The 15,840-nt window shown below is 33.9% G+C and overlaps 1 protein-coding gene across 3 annotated transcripts in view; it reads right to left on the reverse strand.

The window, feature by feature from the left end:
* Positions 1-15,602, reverse strand: part of LOC129806849 (adenylyl cyclase-associated protein 1) — a 45,993-nt gene extending 30,391 nt beyond the window's left edge. The window contains exons 1-3 of one of the 3 annotated variants that reach the window (XM_055855645.1): positions 15,110-15,602; positions 4,336-4,841; positions 1,772-2,375 (exon numbers count right to left, since the gene is read on the reverse strand). In XM_055855645.1, the coding sequence (XP_055711620.1) occupies positions 1,772-2,375; positions 4,336-4,609 (878 nt within the window). In that variant the 5' untranslated portion in view covers positions 4,610-4,841; positions 15,110-15,602. Of the gene's footprint in view, positions 1-1,771; positions 2,376-4,335; positions 5,004-15,109 lie in introns of those variants that run through there. The other 2 variants (XM_055855647.1, XM_055855646.1) reach the window with 2 other exon arrangements.
* Positions 15,603-15,840: the final 238 nt, after the last annotated feature.

Consider the following 15,840-nt stretch of genomic DNA (forward strand, 5'->3'; position numbering starts at 1 on the left):
TTCCATTTAAGGATGTCTATTTAACCGACCATATTTTAATTAAACGATACATTCAGAAGAGTGATCGATACCTTTTTGCCTTTTGATAACTTTAAAAATAGTTCACGAGAGAAACGTCTCTTGAAAAACAAAAAAAAAAGTGATTTAAAATCGCTTGAAATGTCAAAATATTCGAGCAAAAACAAATGGAGCTTTCGAAGAGGGAGGTTTTAAGCGCCAAAAGACAGGCAATAATGCACCGGTCTAAAACTCAGTGGGGGACTTTTGTGTCAAAATGGCGGTTTCGAATTAAAATCCCCCCGTTTAGATGCTCCCAATGAGGATATTTTGATTCGAAATCCCGCTTTAAATAAATGTCCTCTTTTCAGCTTATTTCGAAAAGCGTGATTTTCTGAATCAGCTGTTAAATCACGACAAACAAAAGAAAACAAATGAAAGGATGAAAATTACTTGATTTAAAAAAAATTGTAACAAAATAAAATAAGTACACTTCTTAAATTTTCATCACTAAATATAATATTTTTATCTGTTTTTTATTAAATGTTTCTTGATAAAAACCCGGTCCTGGAGGGGAATTCTGTAACGTTCTGGCAATGCCATATGACAAATTGGGTTCGAATCTTAGGAGAGCTTTTTCGAAAATACGATTCTGTAGCCGTGATATTGCCATTTCAGCTCACGTGGCATTGTCACACTGGTAAAAATAAAAGGATCAAATTGATCCAAGTTTGATCCTTTTACAAAGGATGGATCAAATTAACATGTTCTAATATGATAAATGTGCACTCAACGTTTGAAATTTGTTCCATCCTTTGCAAAAGGATCAAATTTGGATCAATTGATTCTTTTATTTTTACCAGTGCAGAAGTCACATATTTGAGATTTCTGGCAATTCAAATGACAATAAATTTAGTTAAACAAATCAACCAAGACTTACTGTATTTTCATCAAATTATCAAGTAAAGGGATTTCATTAAAAATTCAATGAATTGCATTTTCGAACTCATATATGACAAAAGAAGCTCGAATGGCATTGTCAGGTTTCGAACTCACGCGTGATAATGCCACGAAAATTACAGAATTCCCCTACTGAACGTTCCAAATCTACTACCTTCCATTTTATCCAAGACACACTTTGGGCAAGAAGATTTCATCTCAGAAACTAACCTCCATGGGAAATTTTCCAAGATTTATAAGTGCATAACACAATGTCGGATGAATTTCCAAAAACCCTCGTTTAAATGAGCCACTTTTATTATTATCATCAGGAAATTATCTTGCTATACCTCTGACAATAAAATTAAATGAAAAATTTAGCATTCTGCTTGTATTTCTTGTCCTACAATATCTTTATTTCCGCCTTAAATCTCTTTAAATTTCCGGTATCTTCAAGAAAACTTTTCTGTTATTGGAAATTATTTAATATCCTGAAAAATAGGGTTTTCAATTATTATATCCCATCATATAACATCCCGAGGAAACCTTTTGCTTTCATTCCAGAAATAATTTTTCAATCTGACAATCTCTTTGAAGAAATATTTGCAAAATAACAAACCCCCTGCAAACATTGTTCCATCAAAGCAAATATTGAGAAGAATCCCAAGAATTGACTTCATTTTGTTCTTCATCGCATTTCACAAGAGTAAATCCTGTTGAGTAGAACTTCTCGGAAGAATTCAAGATATTTGAGTTTATCAGGAATATCCCCTTAAGAAATCTATGTCAATTCAATGGAATTCACTCTCATATCATACAAACAATTGTCAAAGACCTGTAATTGTCTGAACTGAACCAATCTGGAAGGGCTACTAGACCCGGCATAGAGCCCCTTTTCTTCATATATGGTGCACACATATCCCCACGAGGAAGTTGCGGTGGTACTGAATCTGAGAACACCTCATCGTCATCATTTATGGACGTGAGATCAGAGGGTGGGATAAATTCTGTGCTAGCATTGTAATTAACTCGTTTCTTTATAGACGACTTAGAGGAACTTCTACGAGAGAGGCAACTCTTGGAAAGCTCTTCTCCCGTGTCACTGCCCTTGGATAGGTCATCAGGCTGATGGTAATTGCCATTTGTTCGACACAGGATATTTTCTTTGTTGGTGATTGTCGTTGACGTGGACGATTCTTCATGTTCCTCAACGGAACTACTCCTTGTGCCAGATCTTATCACAATAGACTCCTCAACTGTTACATTGCTGGCATCACTTCGATGTCTTTGTTTCTGTGAATTACACTCTGGCTCTGTCGAGTCAGAATCCCCATCAATTTTCTCACCATCCGTCTCATCATCCTTATCCTCCTCCTCAGTTACCCTTTCCAGGAGCAAGGGTGATTTCTTTAGTCCCACCTCACCCAAAAATTCAGTAACTATTCCACATAGAAAAGCAGCATTGGGAGAACAACATATACAGGGGTCAGGATTAAAAATTAATAATAAAAAATTACATCAATTTTCTCGGGTGAAAAACAATTTTTCATCTTTAGTTTCATCTTCGTTGTTATCTTTTGGGATATCACACAATTTCATTTTAACGAAATAAAAGAAAACAACATCGGAAAATAAATGGTTATTCCAAGAGGTTGCTTTAGAATGTAAGGTTATGTTCGACCTAACCTCAAAATATTCGAGACATTTTGGATTTTAAATTGTATCCTTCAATTAAAAGTAAATCTGCTGATTTCCGTCTTAGGGAAATCTTTCTCATTATTAATAAAAAAAAAAATAGGAAAGAAATTTAGATGATAAAATTGAAAGGTTGTAAAACATCTTTACCTCACTTTTTGGTAGTGGGCAAATTTGCAAAATTTTTATGTCAGAAGATAATTTCAGAAAAGCAACATAAAATGACGATTTTTTTGAGAAAACACAGAAGTTAGTTCTTTGACGTTTAGAGATTCGTAGCGTGTGAAAATCTATGCAAAATTTAAGGGGAACCTGTTCTGAATATCAAATAAAAGTATTCATTGATAAAAAGATCTAGGTTAAATCAGTACCAAAACGTTAACCTCACTTTTTGACTCAATATTTATTCTATTTATTGACTAAATTTGATATTTAGGAGAGAAATAGGATAGATTTTTTACAATCTCACCAAATAACCTCTAAGTATATTTAAAAATTAGGTTTTTAGGTTAAGTTTCTCATAATAGAATTTATCGCACTTTTAAAAGCAAAAAGTGTTTAAAACAGAACGCAATACCTTCCAAATACAGAAACATTTAAGAGAAAACTGTTTTTCAATATTAAACTCAAGAGTTTTGGTTTAAAAAAAAATCTAAGGTTATATATTAGACCAAAACCTCAACTTAACTTTTTGGCTTAACCTCTTTTATGTGTATTAAATTGAGTAATTTGGTTATGTACTATACAAATATGCTAGATGCTAACAATCAGAGCAACTAACCTTTAAGCAAGCCTAACTAAACAAATTAGACTTTGAGGTTAAGTTTCTCGTCATGAAATTCCATGCATTTTTAACAGGTAAAATGGGCTTAAAACAGAACGTAAAGAAAGGGGTGAATAAATGGCTCTCATAGTAAACCGTGAGCGGCGATCGGCAAAGTAATGCCGATCTGGAGCTAAAAATCGGAAGATCGGCACGAGATCGGCAGATCGACATGAGACTGACATGAGATCGCCAGATCGGCATGAGACCGGCTTGAGATCGGCATCATTTTTGGAAGAAATCGACAAATCGGCACTCGAGTGAACCGTGAGCGGCACAGTTATCTACCCTTTGACGTAAAGCTTCCCAAATGCAGGAACATTTACGAGAAATCTCTTTTATATATCAAAATTTAATAGTTTTGGGATTAAAAAAATCTAGGGTTATATCAGACCAAACTCTTAACCTCACTTTGTCACTTAACCTTTTTTATGTATAAAATTATAATTCGGTTATTTAGAAAAGAAATGGACTAGATGCTAACAATCAGAGTATGTAACCTCTAAAACTTGATAAAGAATTTGGATTTTAGGTTAAGTTTCTTATTATACAATTTGATGCATTTTTAAATGCAAGGAACGTTCCAAAACATTAGGAAAACATGAGCTCATTGAAGTTGAAAGAATATTTTAGAGCATTTACCATTCCAAAAATGTCTCACTCTCTTTTTAGGTTAAACCTAACCTCATATTCTAAAATAGCTTCATGGTCAACCTACACAATGACACGACAAATTCCATAGGAGTATAAGAAAAAGGTGAAGAAAAAATACGTCAATTGAGAAAAAGTGTTCAACATAAATCAATAAAGGGGCCCAATCATGTTAAAAAAAAATGCAATCAATAGTGATACCCCGATCATCATGATGGGAAAATTCGTACCATTGCCATCTTTCTTGTCACTCTGGCATCCTTTGGTATTTTCCTCGGGCGTCTCGTCATTCAATAAATTTCCATCTTGTGGATCTTTACTCAATTGTTGTGACTCACACGGTATATCCAATGAGCTTATTTTTCCATTATTCTCCTCACCATTTGATGCCTTTTTCCTCTTCATGCCCTCATCCCCCTGTGATGAATCCTCCTCATCCTCTGATGATAGTGCCTTTGACCTGTCCACCTTGCGATTTCCACATCCACAGCAACTTGCAAACATAACTCCTAACTTTACTGATGAAATATCACACTACAACAATTTTTTTTTATCCCTCAGCAACACTTTTTCACTTTTAATTATTTTTTCCTCCAACAACAACTATCAACAATCACTAAAGCATCAACATTTTTCTCTTTGCACTTTTCCCACAATCACCATGTTATGTATATTAATAATAAACTTGTTAAAGCATCATTTATGATTTCAATCTCACTTCTATCCCCTTCTCGCGCTAAATTAATAAATTATTATTCAGAGAGGCCAAACATACTTCCACCAAACTCTTCTCAATTTTCACCCTCATTTCACCAACATCGTAGATAGGAAAATAATTGGGAAAATTGTGTTTGCTTCAGCAATTTTGTGAAGGATCTTCTTCTTTTTTTTTTACTATATACGCTTATATCTGGTTCATCATGTTTCAGTACAGAAAACGTGCTAAGTCTTTCGGCAAAAAACAAGAACACAATTAGACAAATTACCCAGAATAGTTGAAATATGTTGTATATTATGTTAAAATGTATTCACAAGAGATGGAAATTATGTATACAGTACATTTTGTGGGTGATTCTCAAGGGAAATTAACCCATTATGGTTGACAATGTGGCATAAATAGAGACATTTTCTTAATTTAACTAAAGTGGTAGAGTTGAAATTACTTTTTTGCATGTAATACATGAATATTATTAAATGTTATATCAGACACTTTTGCATAAATAATTATTTTAATACGCATTAATTTTATTAACTTAAAATATAGCAGTCCTAAACGAGTTTTATTTGTAAAGTGAGGTTATGTTGAAAGTAACTTAACCTTAAAAATATACATTTAATTTATTCGGTAAAGTATAGTCCAATTTCTTTTGAAATGTTTATATATTACTGCTGGATCTCAAAGGGACGGCAGTCTATAATAAGCTTCATATTCAATTTATTACCGGTAAAAGACCGGTTAAACGGTAAGACATAGCCTTCTGGTCTTCAGTGACCGGTCACCAAATAAAAACATCCTCTAATACAGGCTTCATACTTAAGGTTTAACCATATGGCTTTTCTTTTTTATATTCTTATCAATCAGGACTTTTTTTTTAAATTTTTGATTTAGAATTGGATATTAAGGGTAAATAATTCATTAGATTCTGAGAAAATAATAAAATTACTTCTTATTAAGGATTTTGAGAACTTTGGGAACTGGGCTAAACCTCTAGTCTGAAGACCGCCTAACGAGTTTTTTTTTCCAATTTCAATTCAAATCAATTGAATTTATTTAAAGCTCACAAAAAATAGGGTGATTCCCTCTTACAAATTTGTGGCAAGTTTAAGGCAAAAAAGAAAAACAAAAACAAAAATGGAAACAAAAGAAAACGAAAAAGAAGGAAAAAAAGAAAAGAAAAGCAATTCAAGAGAAGAGATATATGTTGCTAACCAAATTCATTCTCTGAGTGATGCAAATATACTCCCGAATTGCATCTGGTGATCATCGATTATATGGAGTAAGAGTGGTGTAGGGGAAGTGTGCCAAATTTTGGCCAGCTTCTAATTTCGGCCACTTGGAGTGTAATTTCGGCCATGCAAATAAATTAAGTAAAATTATGTATGTAGTCTTCGAATAGTCAATGAATTCCGTTCCGTTAGACGTTTTGAAATTTTCTATCCGTTGCGTTACAAAAGGTGGCCAGAAAAAAGGTGGCCGGAATACTACCCAAAGCAATGCCCACATTTTTATTAATTTTTCAATATTTTAAGAAGTGATTTAAAGAAAACAAAGATGATAAACTAGTTTTCAAGGCTCCACACAACACTCCCGAAAAGTAAGTAACAAAAAAATATCAATATGAATTAAAATTAATACATTTCAAACTTAGGACTTCGGTGCTTATATGCAACTATGCCGAAATTTGGCACATTTACCCTATATATATATATATATATACACCTCTAACAGATAGTACGTCTGAAGCACTCATGACCAAAATCATCCCTCACACTCTCTGGCTCGTCCAAAATCATATTTTTCTTTGGCATATCTCAAAATTGATCCCAGCGGTTTCATTAATTTTTGGATATGTTATATACGTAACCCATGAGGGGTATTCTGTAATAGTATGACAATATCATATGACAAATTTTCATAGTAAATTTCAGTGTAGGACAACATATTCCAGTGATCATCGAATAACCATTGCAAGTTGTTTTATAAAGCTTTTAATAGCACATAAGATACGGATTTACTAAACTAAAAAAAATTAAATTTGTCATATGACATTGTCATACTGTTACAGAATTCTCTCGCAGCTGGTGAACATTTCAGTCATTGACACCTATGACCGGAGAATACATCAACGATTTTTTTAAATTCGGATTTTTTTTTTAAGATCATGAAATTTACAAACGCCACAAACACTGAGAGTTTATCGACTTCTGGTCTTCTGTGACCCCTCCCCCTTAAATCAAAAGTATTCTCGATAAAATTATATATTTTTTTACTTTATCTCAAAATTGATCCTGTATTTTTCAATCACCTTCAGATATATTATATTGTATATAGTGTAATCACAAGCGTACGAATCGGTTATTTCAAATCTGTATACACGTCGATTAGACAGAGGGCGCTATGATTTAGCTATTCCAGCTGAAGCGAGTGTCAGTCTGGGAATAATAGTCGTGCCGTGAGGATGCTGTTCCGAGCTGCTCCTCCGGAAGTTTACATAATCAGAAGTGGGATGGAGAACCCCACACAGGAAGTGGACTGCGAGGAGATTGTGTCATAGCGTTTACGTTCTTCAAGGAATTATTGGTATTAGATATTTTGTAATTAATGAAAATTTTCACAGGGATTTCCTGCCGGAGATTTCGACGTTTTTATTGTTCAGAGCCTACTGATTTTTAGCCTTACGGGCGTTGAGGACGTAGGTTTTGGGCCGAAATAACTACGCAGGGTACCCAGAATTCGCTTATTTTTTGCCTTACGGGCTTTGAGGACGTGAATTCTGGGTGAAACAGATAGCTCGAAGTCTGCTTATTTTTTGTCTTATGGACTTTGAGGACGTAGACTTTGAGCGGAATAGGTAAAATCTCAGAGTCTGCTTATTTTTTGTCTTATGGACTTTGAGGACGCAGACTCTGGGTTGATGGGCAACTCGGAGTCCGTTTTTTATTGGCCTTATAGGTTATGAGGATGTGGACTCTGAGGGTGGCCAGTACTTTGAGGATGTGCATGATAATTCAGAGGGATTAAAGAAGGTGCATTCTAAGTACAATACAAAAAATTGATGCAAAACTTGCAGGTTTGGGGAAATATCCATTGTGGAGATTTTTCCAATCATGTGGCTGGACTGGAAATTCCAACAGCTGTTGTCACCACATTCGACCTGAAGTTAGCATTGCTTATGAAATCAAAAATGGAAATAAGAATAATCTTTCTATTGCTTATTTTTGGCAAAGAGGTACAATGTTTCTTGTCTCGGACGAGGAATTTGTCAAGAGATACAAACAGACATTGTTTTCCTTATTTGCCAAGCGAATGTCAGAAAGATAGAGAATTTTTATTCCGCCATCTATTGAGCAGCATTTAATTATAGTTGTCTCTTTCATACTCCCAAGTGACAGAGGGGAAGTGACGTTTTCTCTATCCGTGACAATAAATAGATGAATAGTTAAAACAAAATAAAAAGAGTTTAAAAACAATTAGATAGGAATTATTAGCGAAGAGTGAAAAAGTCTTAATTGGAGAATACAACAGGAAGTTCCAAACTACAAGAAAAGAACAATAAATACAGGAGAAACACTGATTCTTAAAAGAGACCAAAAATACCTCCATTCTGGACAGAAAGAGGCAAAAGATTGCCTGTTTTGAGTTTACTAGGAATCGTGAGCTCTCCCGGAACACAAGAAATCAGTTCCTGGATTACCGAATTCAACTTGGATAAAATGAATAAGTCTACAATTGAATAAATTGAGTCTGGGGGCACTGGGAGAAGTTGCCTCCTGGAAGCCTCGGAAGAGAAGGTTCTATGCCTCAGTCTTGGACTCAGTGCTATTTGGTTTTGGTGAATGTTCTAGATAAAGTCTGAAGTAAATTCCAATTTGACCACATGGGAGACCTTCAGGTAGAAAATGATACACAATTTCTCAGGAATTCTGAAACATTCTGAGATCTAGATAAAAATAAAAAAATAAATCAGATTATTTATTATATCACAAAATGAAAAATCTCTCCGCGGATGTAGATTGTGACAAGGAACTCACCAGGAAACACCTGATTCAGGGGCTTCTCAATTTTGCTTGGTCAAATACTATAACGAAGGAATATCACATTGATGTAGAGACTTTCGTGAAAAAATTATTTTGATCGAGAACGGTTCTCAACTTGCAAATGATGTGTGAAAGAATGAATTTTAAGCGCCAAAGGTGAAATCCATTGTGGAGAGCAGTTAAAATAAAGACATCTCGAGGATGAGAACAGAGAATAAAGTTGCAGAAGAAAGCTTGTTACTTGTACAGGAAAAAAAAGATCATGCGAACAAACTTTGACCATCTAACCGAGTTTTCTGGTTAAGGGATGCTATGTGGAAGATTTTTATGAGATAGTTTGAGATAATTTAAACAGCTTAAAGCGATGATGAGGAGGGAGGTGGTGAGTAATAACGATGAGGCAGCATCAACTTCAAAACTTTTTATGTATTGATTTAAGTTGGCCATGATCGTAATAGTTAGGATCATAGAACGCGATTACTATAACTGTCATCGAGGACGATGATCTGTAGGATGGCCGAATGTAATCACAAGCGTACGAATCGGTTATTTCAAATCTGTATACACGTCGATTAGACAGAGGGCGCTATGATTTAGCTATTCCAGCTGAAGCGAGTGTCAGTCTGGGAATAATAGTCGTGCCGTGAGGATGCTGTTCCGAGCTGCTCCTCCGGAAGTTTACAATAGCTAGTCCAGTAGGGGCGAATTCTGTAACAATGTCATATGACGAATGTAAAATTTTTATGTCTTACATTCGAGAAAACTATTCAAAAATGGGAATCATATCAATGGCCTTCAACACTGGTAAAAATGAAAGGGTCACCGAGGATCCTTTGAAAGGTCCACTGTTTTGACACTTATTTAATTCCAGAATAAACAAATAAAAACAATGAAAAAGTCATCTTTGGTGTTCGCTCAGATGAGAGAAATATGAAATTAATAATAAGTTTACGATAAAACATGATCTATCGTGGTGCATACAACATTTCAAGAGATACAAGTGAACCTTTCAAAGGATCAAATATGATCCATTTTTCTAAAAAGGATCAATTTGATCCTTACCAGTGAATATTCTCCTGCTCTCGAATTTACAACGCAAATTTGTCATATGACATTGTAAAATTGAAACAGAATTCCCCTACTGGGCAGTATTTCTTCCATAGCCACTTAAGACCGGAAAATTTGCCACTTCGCTTTTTTGAAGGTCAGAGTCTAAACAATTTCACAGAGCTCAATTTCTCAACCGATTTCGTCAAATTTGGATTTCTTGGAAAGGTTTGAAATTTCAAACCTCGCTGCAACAGTTTAAATCTGGTATGAGTAGGTAAAGTTCAAAGAAAGTGAATTCTCAAAAATGACAAATAAATTTTCAATATCTTACAGTGAAAAAAATCTAAAATAAAGTTTTAAAAAGTTTAAATTAATTTCTTGAATGTCCCAAAATATTCAAATTTCAAAATTCTCAAAATTTTGAAAGTTATCAAGTTTATCTTATGGATAGCCCTGCCCTCTAGCGGTGGACACAGGGAACCTCCTGGTTAATTTAATCAGAACTTAATAGCCTAGCTATCATCAAATGCTAATCGATTTCAATTCAGGTGAAAACATTGTATATTTTCAGCCGAATTCTGGCAACCTTAAAACGACACTTGTGAGGCAGTGCCATTTCCATACTTTTGGTTAGCATTTTTTGTTTGGGAAGTGCTACCCGGTTAGCTTATTTTTGCTGATCGATTCAGGAAAAATATGCTGAAAACGCTCCTTTTTTAGATAACTGTGCTCGCTACAAGAAACGGATGTTATATTTATGATTTTGTGCATAGGTTTTTTGATTTATTAATTAAATATATTAATAAATCTACTGGTAGCTGTGCATTATCCCTCTATTTTTTGTGAAGAAATGTTAAACTGCGTGAAACCACCCCACGTTTCTCTCTTTCAAAATCTTTCTTATTATCAAAAATCACAATTCGTTCCCCTTATTACATTCCCTATCTTTTAAAGAAATCTCCTAAATGATTTAAATTCATTGTTGATGTTAAACCTGTAATAAAACCCCCAAAAGGATTTTCAGGCTTGTCTCACAAATTTACCCAAACTTCTACAGTGAATAACGTATCCATTAAGCTTAATCTAAGCTTAAACAACACCCTTAATAGCAGACACAAATCTCAAGATTTTAATGGGTTAATAATGTAAAACCCATGAGTATAATCTTAACATACCTCTTCACGACCTTTTTGAGGTGTCAAAAGGGGAAAATGCTGTTTCACACATTGAGGAAAATTTGAGTATTTCCTGCACGATTCACAAATAATTCAACCTACACATTTTGGAAAAGACAACCGAACCCTCTAAAACTCCCTTAGTCCTCAAGTACTATTCTCCAGTGAAAAGTCTCTTAAGATTTTCACAATGGCAACAGGTCTATCACGAGAAAAGAAAATGAGTTACGGAAAATGAATGTCTAACCATTTAATTCATTTAATGTGACTCCGAGGATTAACCATTTATGTCCGTTTTGCCCTACAACGTACGGGAGATTTCTTTTTTATTTTTTTGTGTGTGAATGATGAAGAAAAATAAATTCGAAAGACTCCACTAAACCCACCTTTCTCACATTATATAGAGATACAATTTTTTGATATCAGATGGCCAGGAAGTGAGAGAAAAAAGAATAAAATACTGCTAGGTATTTTTGAGTTGAATGATAATGGAGGGTTGGAAAATCAATAAAACATTCCCTGAAAAGAATTTCCCACCAAAAATTTCCAGTCGGTTTTGTATGCTGTGTGGTAGAGAGAGGACAAATCAATGGTACTGAATTAAAGAAGCGAAACCAGGGAATTGGTGAATGTGGTTATTTATGATTCAATGAACACATATTTGCTGGTTAACCCAAATTTATGATTTTTCAGGAATTTTTTTACTGAAGTTTACATGTCAATAGTTTATGATACAGCAATTTCCTCTTGTTCTAAAAAACCAACAATCCATCCTAAAAAACTCTTCTTCAAAACTTTTTCTTCTCTTTTTTATATGATGTAGGTATCTCAGAAGATAAACTTTTCATCGTATAGCATATTTTCTTTGAAAGTTCAAAAAGGAAAGAAATTCCCTTGAGGCTATGTTATGTCATAATTAGAAGATTTTACAGGATTTTTTTATGGCGCACTTACAACTTCTAAAAATTTATACATTAAAATGATATATATGTGGTTAACTGGTCGCGCTCGTTTCTCTTCATTTAATTAATTAATTTTGAAAATGTCATTAAATTATCTCGGTAATAGCGCTGGGTTCAATTAAAATAGAAAATGATTTTAATCAGGTTATTAGTTAATTAACCCTCATAAAAAATGGGAAGCAAAACTTTAACTATATTATATCATGTCTAAAATAGTCTATAGCATAAAATATAAGTGAATAGGACGAAAATGGCTCCGGCAGACCTTTTAGATCAGGAATTTTCGTGAAATCAAAATTCACATCCCGTTCTATCTTAAACGTGTCTCATAAGTCTATCCCACTCTTTCGCATTCTTCTTCTTCTTCTTTGGAACATCACAATAAATTAAATATGGACAAACGTCTGAAAATGTAAGATTTGTGAATTTTGATTTCAAAAAAAAAATCCCGATCTAAAAGGTATTAATATTTAGAAAGGCAATATTTTGATGGAAATCTGTGTATGAGGGAACTTCTGTTCTTGAATCTTACGAAGTCTAAACAATTCTATTAGAAACCAGAAAAAATAAAATTTTCATTTAAAAGAGAGCACTGTAGTTTCCTTTTCGAATTCCCTGTCTCGAGTTCCGATAAATTAAGCAACTATGACGAACAGTATGCAGTGACAACTGAATTGTCAAAATCAGTACTAAAAATCAGAACACAAAATAATAAAGAAAAAAAAAAATGAAAAAGTTTCTATGAAATATTACAAGATATAAAATTAATGTACTACTTCCCTCTGTCGACTATACAGAGAAATGAAACAGCAATGACGCAAAAAAGAAACACAGATCTGTCAAAATTGTTTGTGTACTAAAAGTCAAGATATTAAATCAAGGAAGTGAATGAGCTTATGATATACGTTTCATAAGATGTAACAAGATGTCGACAATACAGCCAAATGAAGCAACAATGATGGAAGGAAAATAATGACTGATCTGTCAAAACTCCTTGTGTACTAAAAGTCAAGAAAAGAAATCGAGAAGTAGAATAGTCTGTACGACATACTTATCACAAAATGTAATTGATTTTATTACACTTTCTCTGTCGTCAATGGAGACAAAGGAAGCACAATGACGGAAGGAGAACAATGACAGATCTGTCAAAACCGTTTATGTACTAAAAGTCAAGACATTAAATCAAGGAGCAGAATAGGCTGTACGGCATACGTTTTATAAGATGTAACTGATTTTGTTAAACATACTCTGTAGACAATGCAGACAAATGAAGTACAATGACGGAAGGAGAACACTGATCTGTCAAAACTGTTTAAGTACTAAAAGTCAAGATATAACATGAACAGAATTGGCTGTATGACTTATATATCATTAAATATAACTGATTTTATTAAATTTTTTCTGCCAACAAAGTATATGAATAAAACAACAATGACGGAAGGAGAACACTGACAGATTTGTCAAAACTGTTTATGTACTTAAAATCAAGATATTAAATCAATGTACAGATTTGGCTGTATGACTTACATACGATCAGATATAAATGATTTTATTAAATTTTTCCTGTTAACAATGTAGACAAATAAAACAACAATGACGGTAGGAAAACAATTACAGATCTGTCAAAAACCGTTTTATGTACTAAAAGTGTAGTCATGAAAACGAGGAGCAGAATAGGCTATATGACATATCATAATATGAAATTGAGAACATTATTATCCTTTATAAAGTGCTGACGGCTTTTATATTCGAGAACATTGAAATCTAGTATTACATCAAAACCCATAGGGTAAGTGTGCCAAATTTCGGCATAGTTGCATGCAAGCGCCAAAGTCTCAAGTTTGAAATGTAATATTTTTAATAAAAATTGATTTTTTTATTCCTTCTTCTTAAGGAGTATTGCTTGGAACCTTTCGACAGTTCGGCAGAGTTTGAAGACAGCTTATCGTCTTTATTTTCTCTAAAATCAATAACAATACATTTTAAAATGAATAAAAATGTGGACATAGCTTTGGCGCCCTATTTCGGCCACCTTCATACTCATAGTCCTTTGCCTTTAGGGAATTTTTCCAATGTCTTTTTCACGTCATCTCGTTTGTCGAAGCTACATTTTTTGTCATTCTTTTGCATTGTATAATCTCTAGAGTATGTAAAAACTAAAAATTCATGGAAAATCGAGGAACAAAAAAGGTGGCCGGAATTTGGCACACTTACCCTAATCATTCGATTTTTTATTTAAACGCGTCGCAAGGGAGAAACCTATGCTTACCATTAGTAACGTGCTCACTGAAGCGTACGTTCAAATATGATTGATATCAATCGGAAAATTGCAAAAGAATGTGATATATAGGACTAATATACAATTATGTTAATAACAATTATGTTAGGAAAATATTGAATGAGATAATTTATCTATTTGAAATTTAGTCACGACAACAATTAGACAGAAATATTAATAATCTCACTTAATTCGAGTTTCCAAAACCCTCATAAAGTCCTCTAGTCCCCTTTAAACATTCATATTGAGTCCCACTGTACCTTCGTACTTTAATCATCCATCTGTGTGACATAAGAAAAAGCCTAAATTTGCTGTCCCCACAATTTGATAAAATCCCATCTACATTTAATTCACTTTGTTATCCACATTAATACCTCATAAATAATTTGTTGGGCCTCGCCTTTTGTGTAACCCACCAACCTTCTTCTTCTTCTCTCTTTCTGCAGAGATATTCCTCGAAGGAAAATCCACCCTGTCCCCATTTCCCGATGGCAACTGTTAAGGTGAATTTTGTGTGAATAATAAATTACATTCACTTGACTTAATATCCATCTTATACCTATCGGATTGCATGAAGCAAACTCAATCCTCCACAATTTATCAACAACAAAAAATTTCCTGATAAAACAGCTTATAAAATGAATGAAAACGGAAAACATATCCTGAGGGCTTAATTTTGGGTCAATATTTGACCATAAAATTAAAGTTAAATGCTTTTTAGGGAGAGGGTGGATGATGAAAAATAAATGCATTAACAAAACAGAAAAAAATGGGATTATACCACTCAATTAACTAGATAAATTTTAACACCGTACACCAATTTATTTTACACCAGTTGAAATTAATTATCTCACGCAATCAATATGAGTTATTTAAATCCAAAATATAATGTTCTTTATGTCACTGTTTTCCTCTCTCTACATTGTATCCTCCCCAAATTTTATCACAAAATTCAAATCACTTTCACTTGAACCCTCCAAAACTGATTGATTGAAACCTTTAAATTTAGATTATGTGGTTTTGTTGAAACCCTTCTTCTAGTCATTTCCCGTTAAAAGGCAACTTTTTACGAGATACACGTCTCTTCTGCGTGAAAACTCATCAACAATTAAAGCTCTCAACACAGTGTCTATCTTCTAATCTTTTTCCAGTGTGAGGTGATTTTAAAGAAGAACAAGCAGCAAGAATACCACCAAAAGAATATCTCTCAAGCCCCCTCACACTCCCTGCACCGTGACTCTTAAGAACACGTTGAACCACTTGCAAGAATGTGTTCAGCACATTCAACGGGCGCCAACAAACTGGCTTCGGGAAGGATGATGAAAAAGCTCAACAGACTGCGAGAATACAACTCTCCAAATACATCCATCTCATTCCCACTCATAAAAAAGGACTTTCTCTCCCGCCCGAACACACAAAAAAAAAGCTCCCAGTCATTGACTTTTCCCCAACACGCGACCCGTACTATGGACCAAAGGGAAAACTTGATGATTTTCTCTCTCGCAAATTCTA

This window comes from Phlebotomus papatasi, chromosome 3 (assembly GCF_024763615.1).
Source record: "Phlebotomus papatasi isolate M1 chromosome 3, Ppap_2.1, whole genome shotgun sequence".
Classification (NCBI taxonomy): domain Eukaryota; kingdom Metazoa; phylum Arthropoda; class Insecta; order Diptera; family Psychodidae; genus Phlebotomus; species Phlebotomus papatasi.